This window comes from Euleptes europaea, chromosome 5 (genome assembly GCF_029931775.1).
Source record: "Euleptes europaea isolate rEulEur1 chromosome 5, rEulEur1.hap1, whole genome shotgun sequence".
Classification (NCBI taxonomy): domain Eukaryota; kingdom Metazoa; phylum Chordata; class Lepidosauria; order Squamata; family Sphaerodactylidae; genus Euleptes; species Euleptes europaea.
The window spans coordinates 68,542,210-68,562,805 of record NC_079316.1 but is presented as its reverse complement, the minus strand read 5'-3'; the positions used below and the strand labels follow the sequence as shown (position 1 = coordinate 68,562,805).

Genomic DNA, 20,596 nt, shown 5'->3' with positions numbered 1-20,596 from the left:
CTGTAATATTTCTCCAAATGTCTATGCAGAAAGACCCTGCTATTTAAAAACAATTACTTACTGTGATTTTGGTAGCTTTGTTTAGGACGTTTACCCATTCAACTAAGTCTTGTTGATCATTGGCTTGTAGAAAGTATTTCCTCATTCCTGCATTCATGACTGGTAAAGACAGTAAAAGAAATAATGCACAGTATTAGCTAAAATATGGTTACACTTTTTCTTAACTAGGAAACAGGCATTCATCAATACAGACTGCTTTCCACATTTTGTTCTCAACTCAAAATTCACAAGCATAAGTTTTAAAGTTCTAAGGGAAGACTGCATATATGCATGGCTCAGTTGTACTGTGAAAAATCCGGAGCGGGGGTGGAAACAGAACACTGATTATCACTTCTCCAAGCTAGTATTAACCCAAATGCCTGTATTTTTTTAAAAAACTTTGTTGTAAAAACAAAATCTACCCACCCACTGGGTGAAAAATTCAGAAATAATGGCCTTATTCTACTCTAGAAACATGAAGTTCTTTGTCCTACTTCATACAGACTTTTAACAACTGCTATTTATAATTCACAGCAGTCAGCTATACAGTAGCTGAATTACACTTAATCAATGTTTGAACCCTGTGTCAGCAGAAGAGAACACCAGCAAGCAAAAAGGTGTGCCTACAGCATGACATAAACAGGCAAATCAAATTTCTTTTGCTTTCGTAGAATGTGTCTGTGGACAACTTATTTGCTGTAATCATGTGGATTATTTAGCCAGCACTGTAGCATCTTACATCCTGTGTATGTAATTTGGCACAGGAAAAGCAAACGTTCAAACAACCCACTTACGAAAATTGTGCTAAGCAGATGTAAATAAGAGTCTGTCTTCTTCTAGAGTGGCTACAGACAACTTTGTGCCATGTGGCTGCCATGTGTTACAAGCAATGTATGGGAAGCTGGTTTCAGTAGCACAATGATTCATGACATTGTGATCTTTATTGTGCTCCTCTAACTGATCACAAATCTCAGCAAAGCCTGACATGAAAACTGATCCACTTGTAGCCACATACTACATACTGTCAGGAACCCACAGCTGTAAGAGCCTTGATGTAAGATCACAAGAAGGGTCCACATGATAAGCAGTCATCTGTAGCTACCCTCAAAACAGATGTGAAATACACTGTAAGAACCACCATTCGGTGGTTCTTTGATGCTGCTCTGGTTCAAATACATTTATGGCCTTGTGTAAACACTACATTTTTCTACCCCTTTCATAAAAATCAAGATCGTTGATCTGCTTAAGGATGAAGGCCAATTTAAACACGATAACTAACTTTGAGAGAAGTGGTTTCAAGGACACAGAAACATGAGTGATTTCTGTAATCATAACACATTTTTCAACTCCTCTGTACAGAACCATTCACCAGCACATCAAATATCCCAACAGCACAAACATTCACAAGTTATTCCAGTTTGCCTTAAAAATCATCCTAGTCAAATAAGACCTTGGAACTTCCATCAGTCCACATACAGTACCTCTACATTATTTACCTACAGTATTAAACGAAAGCTAAACAACTTCACAAATTACATTATTGCAACAATATATAACACATAAATATTTAGAAAAGTCAATACTCTCATGTACAAAATCTCCATACCCCCTTTATCAGTGATAGTTTAAAATGAAAACATGGACATTTTATTCATTATGGTATTTCTGTGTATACATAGCATCCATGTCCATTACAGTATCCATGTCCAACAGCAGCATAGTTAATAATGGCCATGTTTTCAAGAAAAAATCTAGCAGAAGCTGCAAGTAGTTTCTCCCCCTGAAATATCAATCCAGTTCAGAAAAGCACATTGCAATGAACCATTTGGCACATTTTTAATACACAACAATTAATGCTTATTAGAAATGTCTGCCAAGGCCTCTTTGCTATAAATAACTATCTGGAGAAGAGCAGCAGCAATTTTTCAAAGAAAATATAGCAGCTCAGGATCTCTCTAATAGCCAAAAACTATTTTGAAGCAGTGAAACTTACTATGTTAATTTAAAGTTGACTTAAGTATGAGTGTGTGTGTGTGCGTGTGTATAAACTTAAACCAGATCCTCAGTTTTCAAAACGTTCCAATGGTAGTTGCCACATCTTGCTTGAAGATCAGTGTTTAAGGCAGTGCCAAATTTTTAATCTGTAAAAGGCGTGAATATTTTCCTCTTTATATTACAAAGGAAACACAGAATATAAACAAACTTGTATTCTAAACATTTGTGCCTAATTCGGGAAGTAAGAAACATATCCTGGATACAGTTTTTAAAAAAAACATAAAAACAGTGATAAGGTAACTGTGCACACTCTAAAAACTTACCGAAGCAGAATTCTGCCTTTGGCCTCAGCTTAGTTGCATCACTAACCTAACAGAAATAACAAAAGTCAATGCATTATAGCCTGCAGATCCCTTATAAAACATAAGTTATGGCTCTCATAAAGTACAGCATAAAAATTGCCTTCAGCACAACTTGTTCGTTTAGAATAACTGCATATATTAACTTAACACGCAGTCCTGTATAAGCAGTAGTAATAGACTAGGGAATCACTGCTATGCAGTCCTAGCATGAGAGAAAGAAAATTTCCAGAAATGTTAAAACTGGGAGGAGAGAGAACCACAGTATCTTTACAAACAAAACAAAAAAGTGATCCGCCAATAGACTATACTTTTATCAAATGCAAAATTATTCTACTACTTTAAGAGCATGAAACATACTATGTAGTAAACTGTACTTTTTGTTGTATTTATGAACTTTTGAAGCATAAAATTATTTTAACTGACTTTTTAAGTTATAAATGTGGTCAGGATTAAATGGGGCAGCAAGCTGCAGAATCCCAAGGTACTCTTCTTAGTTTTTGCTAGTTGGGAAAATAGAAAGAAGTTACAAAATCAAAAACAGAGATCATCAGTACTGCAGGAAGCAAAATGAATGATTTTCCGAGTTCAGCAGCAGTATGCTGTCCAGTGTTATCATGCAAACGTAAGGAAAACACACAAAAATAAGCACCTCTATAATGAGATGGAGTAGAAAGAAATTTGGATATCCATTTCATAATAACACAAAGAAAGTAACAGGAACTGTAAAAAGATAAAATTAGCTCTCCCACTTTTATATCTTTGAAAATAGCATTAAAATTGATCACTTCCAGTTCTGCATTTTTTTTTACTTTGGCTCTACTACATGTCAGAAACAAGCACGACACATGTTTTTTGTGAACAAAATTTCAAACCCCAGTCTCACATATTCCATTCCTCCTTTCAAGTGTGAAGCTGCAACGAAGACTTCCTGTTCAAGAACTCCAATTTGTTGTGATACCCCGATCTGAGTACCTGAACAGTGGTTTGTTTCTTTCCCACTTTCTCATATGGAATAGACACAAACTCAAAATTGCTAAGTATGATGTGGAGTTTGGAGTGACCCCCCCCTCCAGAGACCTGTCCTGGGCTTGTCTCCATGTCAGTGGCTGACCAACATGTGACAAGATCACACCAGGCTTCAGGGAGTACTAAGAGAGTCCTGAGTCCAGAGGGGGCAACGGGTTCATGATGAGGGAGTCAAGTGGAGTCCAGGAGAACTGGAGGACAGAACCAACAGCCGCCTGGCTGCACCCCCCCTTTCCCAAGTTCCAAAGGTCTGCCTGGGAATGAAGAGCAAGAAGAGGCAATAGAAGTCTTCCAGGGCCCTCCATCAGACTAAGAGGGTACTTCACGGAAGGTGTGAAGTAAACCAGGACCCTCAACAGGGAGAACCATTGACTGAAGCCTGAACCTGCACTCCCAGTTGCCACGGATCTCTCCCCCCTTTCAGGAATGGGCTCAAAATACTACAAAAACCTACTGTAAATTTTGAAATGCTATTTGGTGTCTGAGAAAAACATACATACCTTTGAAATGTAGGTAAGCTTAATGGCTCCAACAGGTGGAGATCCAGAGGGAAGGTTCTGAATTCAAGAACACAGCATTATATTATAAAGTGAAAGCTGTCAATTAAAAACCTTGAGATACCTTTTATACTTGCAAATACTCTATAAACATTTAAAATAAAGAACACCCTTGTAACATTTTTGTATCTATCTTGTATCTTTAGCCAATTTTTTACAAAGTTAAATTTAGTTGTTCAGTGTTCAGATTTTCTGTTTTGTTCATTCGGAAAAATGCTATACCATTTTACAGCTTTTGGGGGATGAACCACCCCAAACCCTAATGTGCCAAACCCACAGAAGCAATGAAGTGTTTTTTTCTTTGTTTCCACCACAACTGCTCTCAATATTGAACCAACACTTAACTATTTTTAAAACTCCATATGTTAGTAAGAATAGTGAAAACCTTGATGGCATCCCAAAAACCTGACTACTTTGCATGATGACAGCCAATACTCTTGTGAGTAGGTGCTTTCATGAGGGTCGTTTTGAAATTAGAATTGGGGTTAGTGAGCTTACGTCCCTGCCCTACCAAAATTACTTTTTGTCAAGTTCTATGCTGCTAATTCTATCCTTCATTTTATTATTTATAGACTACCTTTCTCATTGAGACTCAACACAAATTACATTTATCTCTTGGTTGGGATCTACTGATTTCAATATAGCACTCCAAATACATGCATATTTATGGACTAGGCTAATCAATCCAAGTTTAAAATTGTAACTATCTGAACTACTAAAAATAAATTATCATTTTGTACTGTGATTCTAGCAGAATATCTAAGTCAAAAAGATAAAATGTTCACAATTTTGCTAATTAAAATTCAGCTTAAAGGCCACTTTAGTTATCAAGAATTTAAATTATTATTCCCAAATATGTTTTACCTGTGGATTATCCATGTACCATACCAAGCTATCTTCTTTTGTGTCCAGTATAAAATATCTCCGCAGAAACTTCCCACTATTCTCATTTTCTTCAATATCTAGAAAACCACAAATGCGATTTTGACGATCCACATAAGGCATTTCTGAACCTGAACATTACACTGCAAAACAAAAGAGACAAATGTTTGCTTTACTATTATCAGCATTTTATGTAATGAATACAACTTTCTATACTCCATTTCCAAGAAAGCATGGTTTTCTCAAACATCAACATATATTTCTTCCTTAAAAGTATTACAAACATTTGTATGCAAAATTTGTATCATTCCTTTATCTCTGGATTTGATAAAAACATTAAGTGCAATACACCACTGCTTGTCAAACACTACTATTTTTTCATAAGAGCAGCAGCATACATTACAATATTATTTTGCTCTTTCAAAAGCTCAATTAGACATTAAACTTTGTATTTTTACAACTGTGTGATTAAAATACTACTGGGACATTGTTTCATAAAACGTAGCTGCAAAAGGCAATGGAGTTATTCAATTTCCAGAATGCACAGTTTTCTAAGAAAGCAAGAAGTTCCATCAGCCTCGCCTTATACCTTGTTGGGGTTTAGACGAAAGAGCAGGTGTTAACCAAGTATGTCAGCAATGTGATGCATCTGAAAGATGCAAGAGTTGCTGGCTGCATTCTGACATCACAAACTGCAATCTGTTTAAACCACTGTTTATTACCAGTGGTTTATTATTATTACTAAACCCTAGTTTATTACCAGACATACATAACAGACCAGTTCGCTCATAAATCCCAAAACATCTCCTGTTTCCCTCCAAGCAGACCCCTAGATATTACTGTGAGCTCCTCTACATTGCCAGGCTGCTGGTAAAGCCTCACTACATTAACAGCCCACTTGCTATTGGTCAATTGCAATAAACTGCAGGGGGAACCCTGGGGAACAAAGACTAAGGCAACCCTCCTCCTCACTCTTGCCTAAGAACAGTCAGCCTCCCACATTCTGTCTGCCTAAAAGCTTTACTGAATTCCTAATTCTTTTTCTGCCTTTGAAACAAAACAGATCTTTTTGCAACTCCTGCCCATCCTCCTTTCTCTTTTGCCCTTTTACCACGTTTCTTATCTTTATTCTCTCTCAGATAGAAAATAAAAGCTAGGGAAGAAAACGTGGTTGCAGCTACACTCTCTCACTCTCCTGGAAGGTAAAGGGATTTGCTGAAAATATGAGGAAGGTATACCTGTAGATGGTGTGTTAACTGCTTTGTGTATGTGTGTGTGTTAACTGCTTTGTGTAGAGCAATTTCTATTGTGTACGTTGGCAAACGAAATAAAAGCATGCAATTAAATAAGATCTTTTGTCCTACTGTGCTTTTTGTTTCCTCTCTGGGGGAGGATAAATCCTGAAGCACAGTCTTGTTTGGTGAGTCATAACTAGCAGGGAGGAGGCCATGGAGGGTTGGAGTACCTTGAGATAGTACCTTGGAAAGCTGAATATAGCTGTAGTAAGGTCTTTGTGCTCATGACAGGGAGATAATTCTGCCATGGAAACTTGCTGGGTGACTTTGGGCCAGTCACACACTTTCAGCCTTGACTCTGGCTAGTATTTTGATGGGAGACCTCCAATGAATAACAGGGGCAGGATGAGGAGACAGGCAATGGCAAACCACCTCTGTTAGTCTCTTGCCTTGAAAACCCTATGGGGTCGCCTTAACTCAGTTGTGATTTGATGGCACAGGAGAGCATTAACACTATTGATACTGACTTCTGAAATTCTGATGTAATGGCAAGCCACTTATAATTTAGATTCAACTACAATTTAGATCCCCAGTTTAGCTTCCAACAAACCCGTTTGTTGAGGAGTATGCATTCAGACATCACTCTAGACCCAAGTTTATTCTGATACCTGATGGGCTGTTTTGCTAAGTTTGTTATTGATTTGGGGAAATACAGAATGAGAGCTAGCAATGAATTGGAGAGGGGAAGAGATGTTGATCTTCCTTTCCTGTAACTTTCAAATTACCGGTGCTTGCCTTTCCGGGATGATATAACACTTTTGTAAATCTGTTCTTTACCTCCAACCTCAATCTAACAGCTCCAACAATTTTCATGTGATTTACATTTAGTCTGAGTGCTTAAGGTTATAGAACTAAAGACAACTTACTGCTAGTAAACTACTGAGAACATTTCCCAGACCATTTCTTCCACAGTTTGCACAATTTATAAAAGCCAGTCCCTCTAGCCACATTCTCTACTGCTATAAGGAACAGAATGAATTCTGACAGCCCAGGTATCACATATTATACCAATATCATGGCCAATTGCAGCTCTAACCAACTTTGTTCCACATAAACCTAAAACTCTGGAAGCTAAGTTGAAAAAACATCAAAAAATGTATACATGAGTCTAAAACAAAGAGGTTTAAAAATACTTTCTAATTAGAGCTGACAGGATTTCCGTCAGGTAGGCAGCTGAAGTGTTGTCAAAATACTTCTAGACCAAGTATTGATGACAGCATCTGTAGAAGGAAGCTTTTGTATTTACAAGGCAGAGCAAAATGAAAGGGCCTGTTTTTAAAAAGTACAAGTACTACTCCTTTACAATTTTTTTTTCAAAATGGCTGACAGGTGTTCAATTGTTAAAATAATTCCTAACTGGCTAAGATCATTTATGGGACCAGTTCAGGAGCACTATCTGTATTATTAATGGGTTTCATTTGCTCTCAAACATGTCAGCACATGGCCAAATATGACTGATATGCAGTAGAATGGGATTGCCACACCCAGTACATCAACTTGATTGGCTGGGATCGCTTTAGGAAGAATGAAACAGGGTGGAAAGTCATAAAGGGGGACAACAGAAGCTGCTAACAGTTGCCAAAAGATACCAAGACAGGTAGGATGAAGTTGGCTTTCAGCAGGATCAAGCAAATTCCCCCAGTTCTGCTCTGTTATCATTCCACAGTTTCCTTATGTTTTAGGCTCCACTCCAATTGTCTTTTAACAAGTATGAAGAATTTTGGAATGTTTGTAATATTTTTGCACATACACAACCCAAAAATAAATTATGTCCAGGATAAGTGTATTCCTTGTACAATACAGAAGTTCAAAATTTCTCTCTTCTGAGGAAGTCATTTTTTGTTCATCTATGCCAGTACAATTTTTTTTAAAGTTTCCCTTCCAAGAAAGCAGATCATTAAATGTTTTATATTCTACTCCTGCTACAGTGCTAGTGGATTCAAGCAGAATTTTAAAAATTGACCTTGGCTTTTGAAAAGTCGAGGAGTGCACTGAAACTTACAGTAAAACAAAACAGAAACAATGATTTTTAAATATAGTTTTTAAAGAAAAATTCTCCTTTCTTGGAAGTAAAAATAGTTCCGTCTTTGGGTTATTCATTTAATGTTGTCTTATTGAAAACACTCAAATTGTGACAAGAGAAGGAACAGGGGGAAAATCGCCAGAGATGCCAAAAAATCCCATCTCCATTCAGGGGAAAAAACTGCAATAATTCTGATGCACAAAAATAAAGGACTATTCCAGAAAGTTACAAAATAAAACATTTTGCAGAAAACATTATTGTAGAAGAAGAGTTGGTTTTTATATCCTGCTTTTCTCTACCTTTAAGGAGTCTTGAAGCGGCTTACAATTGCCTTCTCTTCCCCTCCCCACAACAGACACTTTGTGAGGTAGGCAGGGCTGAGAGAGTTCTAAGAGAACTGCAACTGGCCCAATATCACTCAGCAGGCTTCACATGGAAGAGTGGGGAAACAAACCCAGTTCACCAGATTAGAGTCCACCGCTCTTAACCACGACGCCACACTGGCTCTCACTGTTGCAGTAAACATTACTGTTTACATTACTGTTTACTGCAACGCCATGCTGTTGCAGTAAACAATTCTGTTTACTACCAATCTGCCTCTTGCCATACTAATAACGTTATTTACTCAATAATAAAAGGGATAAAATAAAATCAGTATTATAATTCTTTGTTTCAAATGTAATAATTCTTTGTTTCAAACACTCTCATAGAAATTATCATGCTTTAAAATATGGGGGAAATTAGGTAACACCATAGAAGAGGGACACATAGATTAGAAAATGGCAAGATGTGTGGTGGTGGAAAGTGCCATTAAGTCATAGACGATTTACAGCAACCCCGTAGGGTTTTCAAGGCAAGAAACAAACACAGGTGGTTTGTCATTGCCTGCCTCTGCATAGCAACCCTTGACCAAGTACTAACCAAAGCCAACCCTGCTTAGCTTCAGAGATATGAAGAGAACAGGCTAGCCTATGTAGTTACAACAAATATTTCAAGAAAGCTTGACACCCAGTTTTATGTGCTGTTCAGTACCCATTAATTCTTAGTTTTCATAATGTTATTTGAAGGACATGTAGCTGTTACTTGTATAGTAGTGCTTTTATTATTAAAATATTTTTACAGGTCAGATGATATGCTTGTAGTTAAAACCTGAAAGTGGCAAGATATGTAAATACCACCTTCTTCTGACTTACAAAAAATGTCTTTAAATTATTATCAAAATCTTAAAATGTATTGGCTATGCAAACTTGGAAAGCCAAAATAAATTCTGCAAAGTCTTCTCCCCAGGTTTGCCTTTTCTATTACCAAGAAAACCTTTTGGAAGAATGACAAGCTAGAATTCATAGCCAGAAATCTAGAGGGGAAAGCTACTGTACATGATTGGGCACACATTTGAGGCTGACTGCATATACATGGACAAGTGTTGAACTATATACCTGGAACCATTAATAAACACACACAAAAAGTAAAACCTTTCATGTACCAATAGCTTACAAAATAAGCCTCCTACTATATTTTCCTGAAGAATCAACTTGTTTTTGAGCAATCTGGAACCTGCAAAAGTTCTAGTTCGATTTGTTCAAAAACGAAGCAATATGCAATGACTCACAGTATCAATAAAAACACTAGTATTAAGAGGAGCTATTCAGAGGGCATTTGATAATCTTCAAAACTGCTCATTTCAAAATATCAGACTGGACTGTGGAGGTACAATTATACCATTTCTCAAAAGGGACTACGACATTTCAACAACAGCAATATGTTAGAAACCATGAATTCAGAACCCTATAATTAGGAAATGGCACATGGGTCATAAGACTAGACTAAGAATTCCTTGCAGTCTAAGACTGAGTTCCCAATTTGGTGCCTAAGGGGAAGTGGCAAGATATGTAAATACCACCTTCTTTTGACTTACAAAAATATCTCTAAATTAGGATCAAAATCTTAAATGTATTGGCTAGGCAGACCCAGAAAGCCAAAATCAATTATTCTAGAGTCTTCTTTGCAGAATAATTTGTAGAAGACTTGGGAGAAGAATCCAAAATCCTCTACTTATGTCCGAATGCAGAGACCTGAAGATGTCACTGCCAGTTCAATATTCAAGGACAGGCCTTTATCTTGAACAAAAATTACCCGTCTGACAAGTACAGCTTTCTACCCCCTCCTCCCCATAGTACACATGCTAATTTTTATGCTGCAATACATGATCTGTGGTTAAATTGGTTTTGTAAGTTTTCATGCAGCTTCAAGCTGTACTTTGGGGAAGTCAAAACAAAGTTTCATAAACATGGCTGAATCTGTGTATATATTTCAGTGACTATTAGAAGATAAATTGGTTTTTATATCCTGCTTTTTTCTACTGTAAGGAGCCTCAAAGTGGCTTATAATCGCCTTCCCCCCCCAAAAAAAAAAACAGGCACCTTGTGAAGTAGATGAGGCAGAGTTTTGAGAGAAATGTGACTAGCCCAAGGTCACCCAGCAGGCTGCATGTGGAGGAATGGGGAATCAAACCTGGTTTTCTAGGTTAGAGTCCAGCACTCTTAACCACTATATCACACCGGCTGCATAGTGCCTATACTGAATAATATATTACCGTATTTCTTTCAAATGCACAGAAAATTATGTGTGCATATACACATATATAGTAGTAAGAAAGCATCCTCTCCCCACATTCAGAGGATTACCTCATCATTCAAGAATATCACCATTCCACCAATTTGCATAGAACTAGAATGAAATTAGAGAGTGAATATGTTACATTATGTCTGCTCACATCCCTACATTACATTTGCACATGTTATGCTTATCAAAACTGGATCAGTTAGGATGATAGTTGTAGCAAGGGAGAAATAATTCCAGCTGCTGCAATAACCAAAATCACACAGCTTACATATTTCAATTCCATCTGCTGAGAGTCAGGAAAAGCAGAGTGGGGTAGAGCTTAAGAGCAGTGGATTCTAATCTGGAGAACCGGGTTTGATTCCCCACTCCTCCACATGAAGCCAGCTGGGTGACCTTGAGCTAGTCCCAGTTCTCTCAGAGCTCTCTCAGCTTCACCTACCTCATAAAGTGTGTGCTGTGAGGAGAAGGGAAGGAGATTGTAAGCCGGTTTGATTCTCCTTAAAAGATAAGAGAAAATCGGCATATAAAAACCAACTCTTCTTCACGTTTACATGACCTTATCCTGAAACAGTGTAACTGATCTTTTGTGCAAATTGCAGTTCTGGCCGTAAAGGTTTGAGGTTGGGAAAACAATACCGGTGCAAAAGAACCATAACCCTCTTCCCAGATCAGATCTCAAAAGCTCAGAAAGCAGAATGAAGACGTGGAACTACAATCAATAAACAACAGCATGGTGCTATCAAATCTATGTTCTCTTCACGCCCAGTCATTAGGCAAAACAGCAGAGCAAATATATGCCTTTTAAAGTGATTCCCAGTGTTTTATCTAATCTCATCCTCACCTATCCCAAAACAGGATGTTTGTGCATTTTCTGAATTCATTGATCTTCGCATTCCCAATGATAGTTACAAACCCTTCACTAATTTCAGTTTGTAGAATCCATTTTAACAACTACAGACACATCCAAGTTCAACTGGCAGTTATTCTGAATCCAGAACTGTTTGATACTTGAATTCACAGTCCTACCTCTACAGTAGACAGAAGACAGGGTGTGGTTCAGCAGTACACAGAGTAGCATATAATACCAGCAATTCCCAAGGTGAAACCCAACAATGTTTTCTGGCACCCATTTTCTCTCACTTCTTTACCCCTTCCTTCTCCCTTTTCAAGTTCTTTCTTCTTTGTCCTGCCCATCCATTCTCTTCCCTTTGTCAGCTTTCACACCCCTTCCTTCTATGTTCTTAATCTTTCCCATACCACTTCTCCAGTTTCAAGGTACACTAAAGTGATAGGAGGATGGAGAACTTGTGATGGGTGGAAGGAGGCAAACTTCCCACAAGTCTGGCAGTAGCCTCCAATGAAAAGTATAACTAGTGCTGGGGCTCACAGCCTGGCTTCCTTTGTCGTTATTAAGAGAGTGTTTGCTTGAAACTATTTGGCCACAAGGACCCTATGACCTGCATAAGGGAAGGGAAGGGCACCATCAATATGGGATGTGCAAATAGATCTGAAAGAAACCAGGAAAGAGGAAAATAATGAATGATTCATGGTCACCCTGGGAAGTCCATTCTCCTCCCTAGATCTGCCACATCCAGTATACCTCCTTCCCCCACACGAGAATATAATCTATTTTACCCAGACTTAAGGACTTCCCAGCATTGGTATAAACTGGATACCTCTTCAGAGTCCCCAATCCTGCAATGAATTACAGATAACTAAGGGTCCCCCCAACAATTTGGAAAAATAAATTGGAAAAATATTAATACGTTGAAATTACACCATTTTCTGAAAGCTTTCTTGGCCACTTATAAAAAAATGAGATCTTCAATTATCCCCTGAACTTTTTATTTAATTGAAACATTTGAGAATACATATATGGGGAGGGGTTCTGGTTACCGTATATACTCGCGTATAAGCCGAGTTTTTCAGCCCCAAAAATGGGCTGAAAAAGCCGGCCTCGGCTTATACGCAGGTCAATACGGGGGGAGGGAGGGAGGAGGGAGGGGGGAAACTTACCACCGCTGCTGCTGCCGGGCCCGTGCCGCTTCCTGCCGCCGGGAGCGGCCTGGGGCAGCCTCCTGCAGCCGCAGGAAGGCTGCCCCGCCCCGCCCCCGGCCATTTTTCCCGGGCGGGAGGAGCCTTGGGCAGCCTCCTGCAGCCTCAGGATGGCTGCCCAAGGCCCCCCGGCCCCCCCCGCCGCCATTTTTCCCGGGCGGGCCTTGGGCAGCCTCCTGCAGCCGCAGGATGGCTGCCCCGGCCCTTCCCACCCCCCGCCGCCATTTTTCCTGGGCGGGAGGGGCCTGGGGCAGCCTCCTGCAACCGCAGGAAGGCTGCTCCGGGTCCCCCTGGGCCTCGCCGCCGCTTCCTCCCGCCGGGAGCGGCCTGGGGCAGCCTCCTGCAGCCGCAGGAAGGCTGCCCAGGCCCCCCCGGGCCGTGCCGCCACCGGACCCTCGCCGCTGGAGAGCCCTGTCAGGTAAGCCTGCGGGGGGGGGAGGGGTTATAAGCCGACCCTCGGCTTATACGCGAATGCCTAATTTTTCCCCATTTTTGGGGAAAAATTAGGCACCTCGGCTTATACGCGGGTCGGCTTATACATGGGTATATACGGTAGTCATTGGCTCCCATTATTTTTAATCAAAATTCCAGAAGTGTCTGTAGGCTCAACAAATCTTTATTAACAGTTTGTTCACTTGCATTACACCTCTAGATAATGCTACAATGGCCACTAATCTGGTTAAATATAGCCAATATTGTCAGTTAAAGGTCATTTTTGTGATTGAAAGACTCATGTAGGAAACAAACTATATTATTTTTTGCCAGTAAAGTTATGCAAGTGTATGTCAACAATATTCAATAGATCAAACAGTTCTCCTTAGCTTTTATTTGAAACCATGGGGACAGCCCAAACATAGATCTTGTTTTCAATTAAACGAAACAAACACGGCAGCCTCAACAGTCAAAAGTTAGTTTTAAAAGACAGCTGTAGTTATAACGCAGGATATAGGATGCCTATTTCTAAGCGGCAAGGAAGAATGTGTGTGACACACATAACTAACCCCAGATTCTGCATGGTGAGGCAGTAGTGATCTTTCATTTATGCCCTTCTCAGATGAGATAATGTTTCTATTTTTTTTTAAGGTATGCCACCACAAAATAAGGGAATTCTTGACTTCACAGAATATATCAAATAGGCAACCCATTAACAATATTTGACCAGCTTTTTAACATTAGTATTGCTGAAACCTCAGCAACACAAAACAAAAGCACTGATTGGAAAAGAATGTTATGAGGAAAGAGGGGATGCATTTCCTATTGGCTGTTACTCCCCATCTTAGGGAATAGGCTAATTTGGTAGGCTAAAAATCTGATAGGATGAAATGTTAACATTCTATGATGAGTCAGGGCAGCTTAAAAGGGAACCGCCTGGGATGCCTGGAAGTAGCCAGATGGATGTCTGTAGGTATACATGCAAATTATCAATTTAATAATATCTGGCTGGATAGTTTATTGCAGATTTGATCACAGGACTCCCCCCCCCCCAATACTACTGTGTTGTTGTTTTTAATTCACTTCATTTATACATCACGTTTCACACCAATGGGGACTCAAAGCAGCTTACATCATTCTCCTCTCCTCCATTTTATCCTCAAAACAACCCTGTGAGGTAGCAGATTAGGCTGAGAATACGTGAGAGGTCCAAGGTCACCCAGCAAGCTTTAAAACCTGAGTGGGAACGCAAACCTGGGTCCCCCAGACGCTCATCCAGCACTTAACCACTATACCAAATGAGCTCTCAGCTGGTTAACTGGGTTGGAATTTAAAGCTAATTGAAGCAGTATGATGGTTTAAGAGACTAACAGGACAGGGCACTGTATTCAGTCCTGACACCTAAACTGTGCTATTGAGATAAACCCTAATAATGATGTATACAGGGTACAATGGGTTACCAAATCAGGTACTTCAAATGGTGACATCACCCCTTGAAATACAACAGATAACTTAGGACACCACACATGCACTTCAGGATGTAAAGTTATTTAAAGCTGTCCCAAAGTTAGATGTAATACAGACAAAGGGTGAAAACTCCACTGAAGAACCTTTCTTTATACCCAATGGCCTGTACTGTCCTGATTCTAGCTGACCAATCAAACGCAAGGCCAATGATGTAATTTTACCAATCATTTGTGTTGCTAACTAGGTGACTTAATCAGGTGACTTGCCAGACCAAATACTCTGCTGCTGCATAGGGACCAATTAAGCAAGTGTCCTTACTTCAGCAAAATGGAATGCGTAGGCCTTGAAACTGAGGCATAATGGTCTGCCCGGCACCTGTGATAACCTCCCATCTCTTTATCTGAAGCTACAGTTAGCTCAACCTTGGTTTCTCAAAGAGAAAAACTTCCATGATTTTTGCTTAGGCCTCAGCCTGAACCATTGATTGAATTTACCAAGAGACTGCTCAAAGGCACCAGTCTCTTGACATAAATAAATGAAAATGCATTCAATTACAGCAGAATCACAGACATGTAGACTTTTAGAGTTATGAGTAATAATCATTCGTTCCCTGATCAAATGCAGTGTCTGTACTGAAGCATATCAGCAGATACTCAACTAATCTTAATAGGCATAAGCAAATTCTCCTGTCAGGGAGAGGCAGTTGTTACATCTGGAATAGCACCTCCTTTTTGCTACAGGCAGGGTCAAGTTGCTAGGCTGCAAGGGGAAAGGCTACCTAGCTTCCCAGACCAGACGTACCTGGCTAGCAGGTAGCAGGGTTTTGCTGGCTCATAGTTGAACCCCTTTTTATAACTTAGACGTTTTAAAGCTCTTTATTTGATTCTAGGGTCTAATGACAAAACATTATTCACAGGGAAAACAAGAATCAGAATGACATAACATAGCAGCACCCCCCAACAAACCAAGTGCCAAGATGATAATGGGTTTAAATTGTGGGCAGAAAGGTGCAGGCTGGATATTAGGAAGAAATATTTACAGTAAGAGTTGTTTGACAGTTAAGTCAGCAACCTAGGGAGGTGGTGAGCTCCGTCTCGATGGCAGTCTTTAAGCAGAGACTAGACAAACATGTGTCAGGGATGCTCTAGGCTGATCCTGCAATGAGCAAGGGGTTGGACTAGATGGCCTGTATGGCCCCTTCCAACTCTATGATTCTATGACATACTCCATCCTTATAGCAAGGAACAAACTAGCCACTATTCATATTGTCCCTGACCCAAGAATAAGGCAGTCAGGCAGACACACATAACAACCGCCAAAATTCTTTCATCATTCACACCTACTTGGGGGCAGGAAAGAAACCACCTCTTTCCAAAGTGACAGACGTGTTCCCTTTATCCTCCCATATACTGGGCAGGGGCTGGCTCAGAATGTGGCTGCGTGGCCCAGCTTCTGCACCATTTCAGCAGCCATAAAAAGCAAGCCTGCAGCAACTGAAGCCCACGGATGCTTTGATGACAACCAGGACACAGAATCTCATCTGTAAAGGTGCTGTGAGCAATTAACTGCAGCGGCACAGAAGAGTTCCATGAATCCTTCCCCACCTTAGTGTGAAGAACACCGCAATGTCTTCCACCAGCTGCTCCCCATTCAGTACCTTGTAGTGGAGGTATACTGGAAAATAGGAAAGGGTAATGATTGACGCTAAAAGTAGCATTACTGAGTCCAACCCTTTGAGGTACAAGTACAATGGAGTGGGAAGGTATCTCCCAGTCGCCCCCTACTAAGCAAAGCTGCTCCCCCTTCCTCTTATGAGATATAAGTCTAGAATTTAAAATAATACAGCAAATGCACCAAAAATATCCCCTATGAACGTGCACACTATATTGAATCCGATTTAGTCAAATATTAAAGTATTTCTATACCACCTCTCAACCCTAGTCTTAATAGCACGGGAAGGGTGAATAATCAAAGTATTATCAACAATCCTTTTAACCAGGAAGAACACATGTAACTAGCCAGGTTATTTTAGAATACAAGTCACAAAATTTAAAAGACATTCAGATTCATACACATGACATGGTCCAGCAAAAAACTGCCTTAAGAGATGGAAACGTTTAAGCCAGGGGTGTAAAATATACGGTCCATGGGACAGATCCGGCCCCTTGAGAGCTGTTATCTGGCCTGCAAGCCAGCTAATACAGCTAGACACACACACATGCTCCTGATATTGGCTGGCGAGCCTGCTGCATGTTCACTAGCTGAGGCAGTCACCTCCCAGCCCCCCCCCCCACAGTCCCAATCTGGGCTGGTGTGCCTGCTGCAGGTTCACCAGCCAAGGCAGGCAGGCAACTACCACCCCCTCGCTCCCGATCTGAGCTGGCGAACCCACTGCAGGCTCGCTAAGGCAGCCACCCCCACTCCAGGTCCCAAGGTGTCAATTATCAAAAACTGTTAGTGTTATTGTTTAAAGCAGGTTTGTACTAGAAGCAAAAAAATAAAGTAAAATATTATCATTAATTGGCTTTGCCTGTGTCTCCTATAAAGTTTGTATTTCTGGTACATTAAATTTTATGTTGCACATGGCATTAAACTTTATGGTACGCATGGCCCAGCCTGACCAAGTGACATTTATGTCATATACAGTCCTCTTAACAAATAAGCTTCATACCCCTGCTTTAAGCTTTCTGAAAATGAGGTCACAACTTCTGCATCTTCTACCAGGTACTTACCACTACATGAGGACAATCATGGGTCCACCGCATTGTCCCATACCAGCAAAATACTACCTTTGGAAATTTCTTACTTGAATGGAAATAAATCATGTAAGAAAAAAAAGTTATATTTGCTTTAACACTTCCCACATTTGCTTAAGATACAATTTAAATAACTGAACAAATGATGCCACATGATTAAATTCTGCTTTTCATAGCACATGCATGAAGCTGTGCAGCAGTCTGCATAATACATATCACTGGTAAAGGTACATAAAAAGAAAGCACTATTACATAATTCTTCTTTAGTTACATATATTCATAACTAGCCAAGGACCACAAGGCCAGATAGTTCCTAAATAAACACTTTTTCCACAAAATTGTGACACAGTTATAATCCATTCTAGTGATTGTAATTTAGAAAATTTTACTCTCATTATTATTTTATTTCTCATTAGAGCTGTATTTTTTTTTAAAGATCAGCATGCCATTAACTTTGACAAGGCAAATAAGGAACACTTTGTATGATCAGAACACAAAGGGGCAAGAGGTGGACTGACTGCTAGCACAGGCCTAACCCACAAGCTGTATAGGAACCAGTCTTGGTGTCTTGGACTTTTCAGCCTATGAAGGAATAACTGGTGACTTTACCAGTGTACACACACTTAAAGCCCCAAAACTCAGTAATAACTACATGTGCTGCTTTGTATTTACATGAAATTTTAAAATGCTAAACATTAGCAAAATGTGTGAAGTCTTCCATACAATATAATCAATATTAGTTTTCAGTTTCTCAGAACACTGCATATTTGAGTTCTTCTTTTACATATATTTTACAAATATTTACCTATTTGAGTTCTTATTTTTGAACCTATCATTCAACAAAATGACAGAAACTTGTATTAGTATCCTGTGGTGAAGGGAGTGAAAACTGAATTGGACAAGCATAAAAATATCTTAGTGAAGAGACTTTGGCACCTTTTTCCTAACATGCTAGCCAAATAGCAGCAGGCTTTTGAAGCCACCTTAAATTAAATGTTACACTCAGTAAGTATTCAATCCTATTTTAATCAGAACTGTTCTTGTTGCAATTTAACAGCAGCTTCAGATTAGACATCCCAATATAAGTTCACATTTTGTGTGTGTGTGTAAAGTGCCGTCAAGTCGCAGCCGACTTACGGCGACCCCTTTTGGGGGTTTTCATGGCAAGAGACTAACAGAGGTGATTTGCCAGTGCCTTCCTCTGCACAGCAACCCTGGACTTCCTTGGTGGTCTCCCATCCCAATACTAACCAGGGCTCACCCTGCTTAGCTTCTGAGATCTGATGAGATCAGGCTAGCCTGGGCCATCCAGGTCATTTTATACCCACATGCTATTCTGAAAGCCAACTGAGGGGTTTGCCAGTGTTCATACACCCACCTTAATAATAATAATAATAATAAATTGCCACTACAACGAAAGTCATTCTGTGATTCAGACAAATAAGCTCTGAACGACTTGGGAAGAAGATCAACCCCTGACCACTGAGGATGTTGCACAGAATCAAACCTTCACCAGGTTAATTATACCATGCACTTCCTAAGACTAAAAAGTCACTTTTGAAAGTCCTAGTCAAAAGGTAGGCGGACGTTTCAGAGAAAACGCTGCGCGCTGCAGAGCTATGCCAAAGCAGAGCGCAGCCATTCCTGCAAACGCTCATCGAGCAGGCAATCCCCATCACGTCACACCTCCATCCTTTACATCACCTTTGCATTCCCCTCCGTAGCCTTCCCACCCTGCAACCTCAGCACGCCCAGCGCCACTCAAGAGCACGTCCGACGCCAGAACTCCGCATTCCTCCGGCCGACGTTCCTCACACACCCACTTTCCCCAACCCCCTTTTTGCACTCATGAGGCACTTCGGCCCTTGCCGCCGCTCCTCCCCATCCCGGACAGAGCGCCCTGCTAGATCAGACCCGAAGCCAACCTCCTGGGTCTTCACAGCGGCCAGGCGCCTTCTCCGGTTGTGTCCCGCCGCCCCCGTATGCCAAAACACACTGAGCCGTAGCGCTGGGGAAGAAGGAAGGGGGTGCGGGGGGGGGGACCCACATCAATGGCTTCACCATCCGCCCTCGCACCCGCCCACCCACACAAAGCTTCTCCGCGACCTCCCCTCCCCCCCCTTTTTGCCCCTCCAACGCTTTTTTAACCGCCGCAGTCGCCTTGCCCGACCCCCCCCCCCTCCTGACGCCCACTCGCCTATCCCTCCGCCCGGCCGGCAGCCACATCACTACACACGTACGAAAACGCTCCCGCCGCCGAGGCCGCCTCAGGCTCACGCTCCTCTCTCTCTCTTTGCGGGGCACAGACCCCTCCGCCGGCCTCGCCCTCCTTTTCCTCCCTCCGGACGCCCGGTACTCACTCAAGCCCAGGCGAATTCCTGCGCGGGAGCCCCTGAGAGCAGCGCGCCCCGCGAAGCCGGGCCAGCCGTCGCTTCGCCCTCCCCGGCGCGCAGCCCCGCCCTCTTTTCCTCTCAAGCCGCTGCCTTCTCCCCCCCCCCCCCTTCAGAGGGGAAACTTTATCCGTCGCCTCCGTGAGCTTCAGGAACTGCCTTTTGCGGTTACGCGCCTGCGCCAAGTTCCCTTGCTGTGAAGCTTAACAGGCCGTCAGGCTGAAGGACTACAGGTCCCATAACGGCGTTGCTTTCAAGGAAGCCCCGTACGATTGGCCTGTTTCACTAGAGGTTCCCGGACCCTGTAGTCTTACAAGCGCCTCTCTTCGTCTCGCGATAACTGGGAAGCCGTTGCATGCTGGGATTTGTATTCCCTCCTCGCGAAAGGAAACGTGCTTGGACCTGTAGTTAGTTCTACAGGTCATTCCCAGTGGGTCGCCGTGTTAGTCTGTCTGCAGTAGTAGAAAAGGGCAAGAGTCCAGGAGCACCTTCAAGACTAACAAAGATATTTTCTCAGTGGGTCGCCGTGTTTGTCTGCAGTAGTAGAAAAGGGCAAGAGTCCAGTAGCACCTTAAAGACTAACAAGGATATTTTCTGGCAGGGTATGAGCTTTCTCATATCTGCATCTGAAGAAGCGAGCTGTGGCTCACGAAAGCTGATACCCTGCCAGAAAATATCCTTGTTAGTCTTTAAGC

At 41.3% G+C, this 20,596-nt stretch overlaps 1 protein-coding gene across 3 annotated transcripts in view; it reads right to left on the bottom strand.

Annotated features, from left to right (window-relative positions):
* The window catches only part of PLEKHA1 (pleckstrin homology domain containing A1), a 40,257-nt gene extending 20,326 nt beyond the window's left edge, over positions 1-19,931 (bottom strand). Inside the window, exons 1-5 of one of the 3 annotated variants that reach the window (XM_056850227.1) lie at positions 19,872-19,931; positions 4,844-5,004; positions 3,923-3,979; positions 2,358-2,403; positions 62-159 (exon numbers count right to left, since the gene is read on the bottom strand). In XM_056850227.1, coding sequence (XP_056706205.1) covers positions 62-159; positions 2,358-2,403; positions 3,923-3,979; positions 4,844-4,984 — 342 coding nt within the window. In that variant the 5' untranslated portion in view covers positions 4,985-5,004; positions 19,872-19,931. Of the gene's footprint in view, positions 1-61; positions 160-2,357; positions 2,404-3,922; positions 3,980-4,843; positions 5,005-19,871 lie in introns of those variants that run through there. The other 2 variants (XM_056850226.1, XM_056850228.1) reach the window with 2 other exon arrangements.
* Between the last annotated feature and the right edge of the window lie 665 nt (positions 19,932-20,596).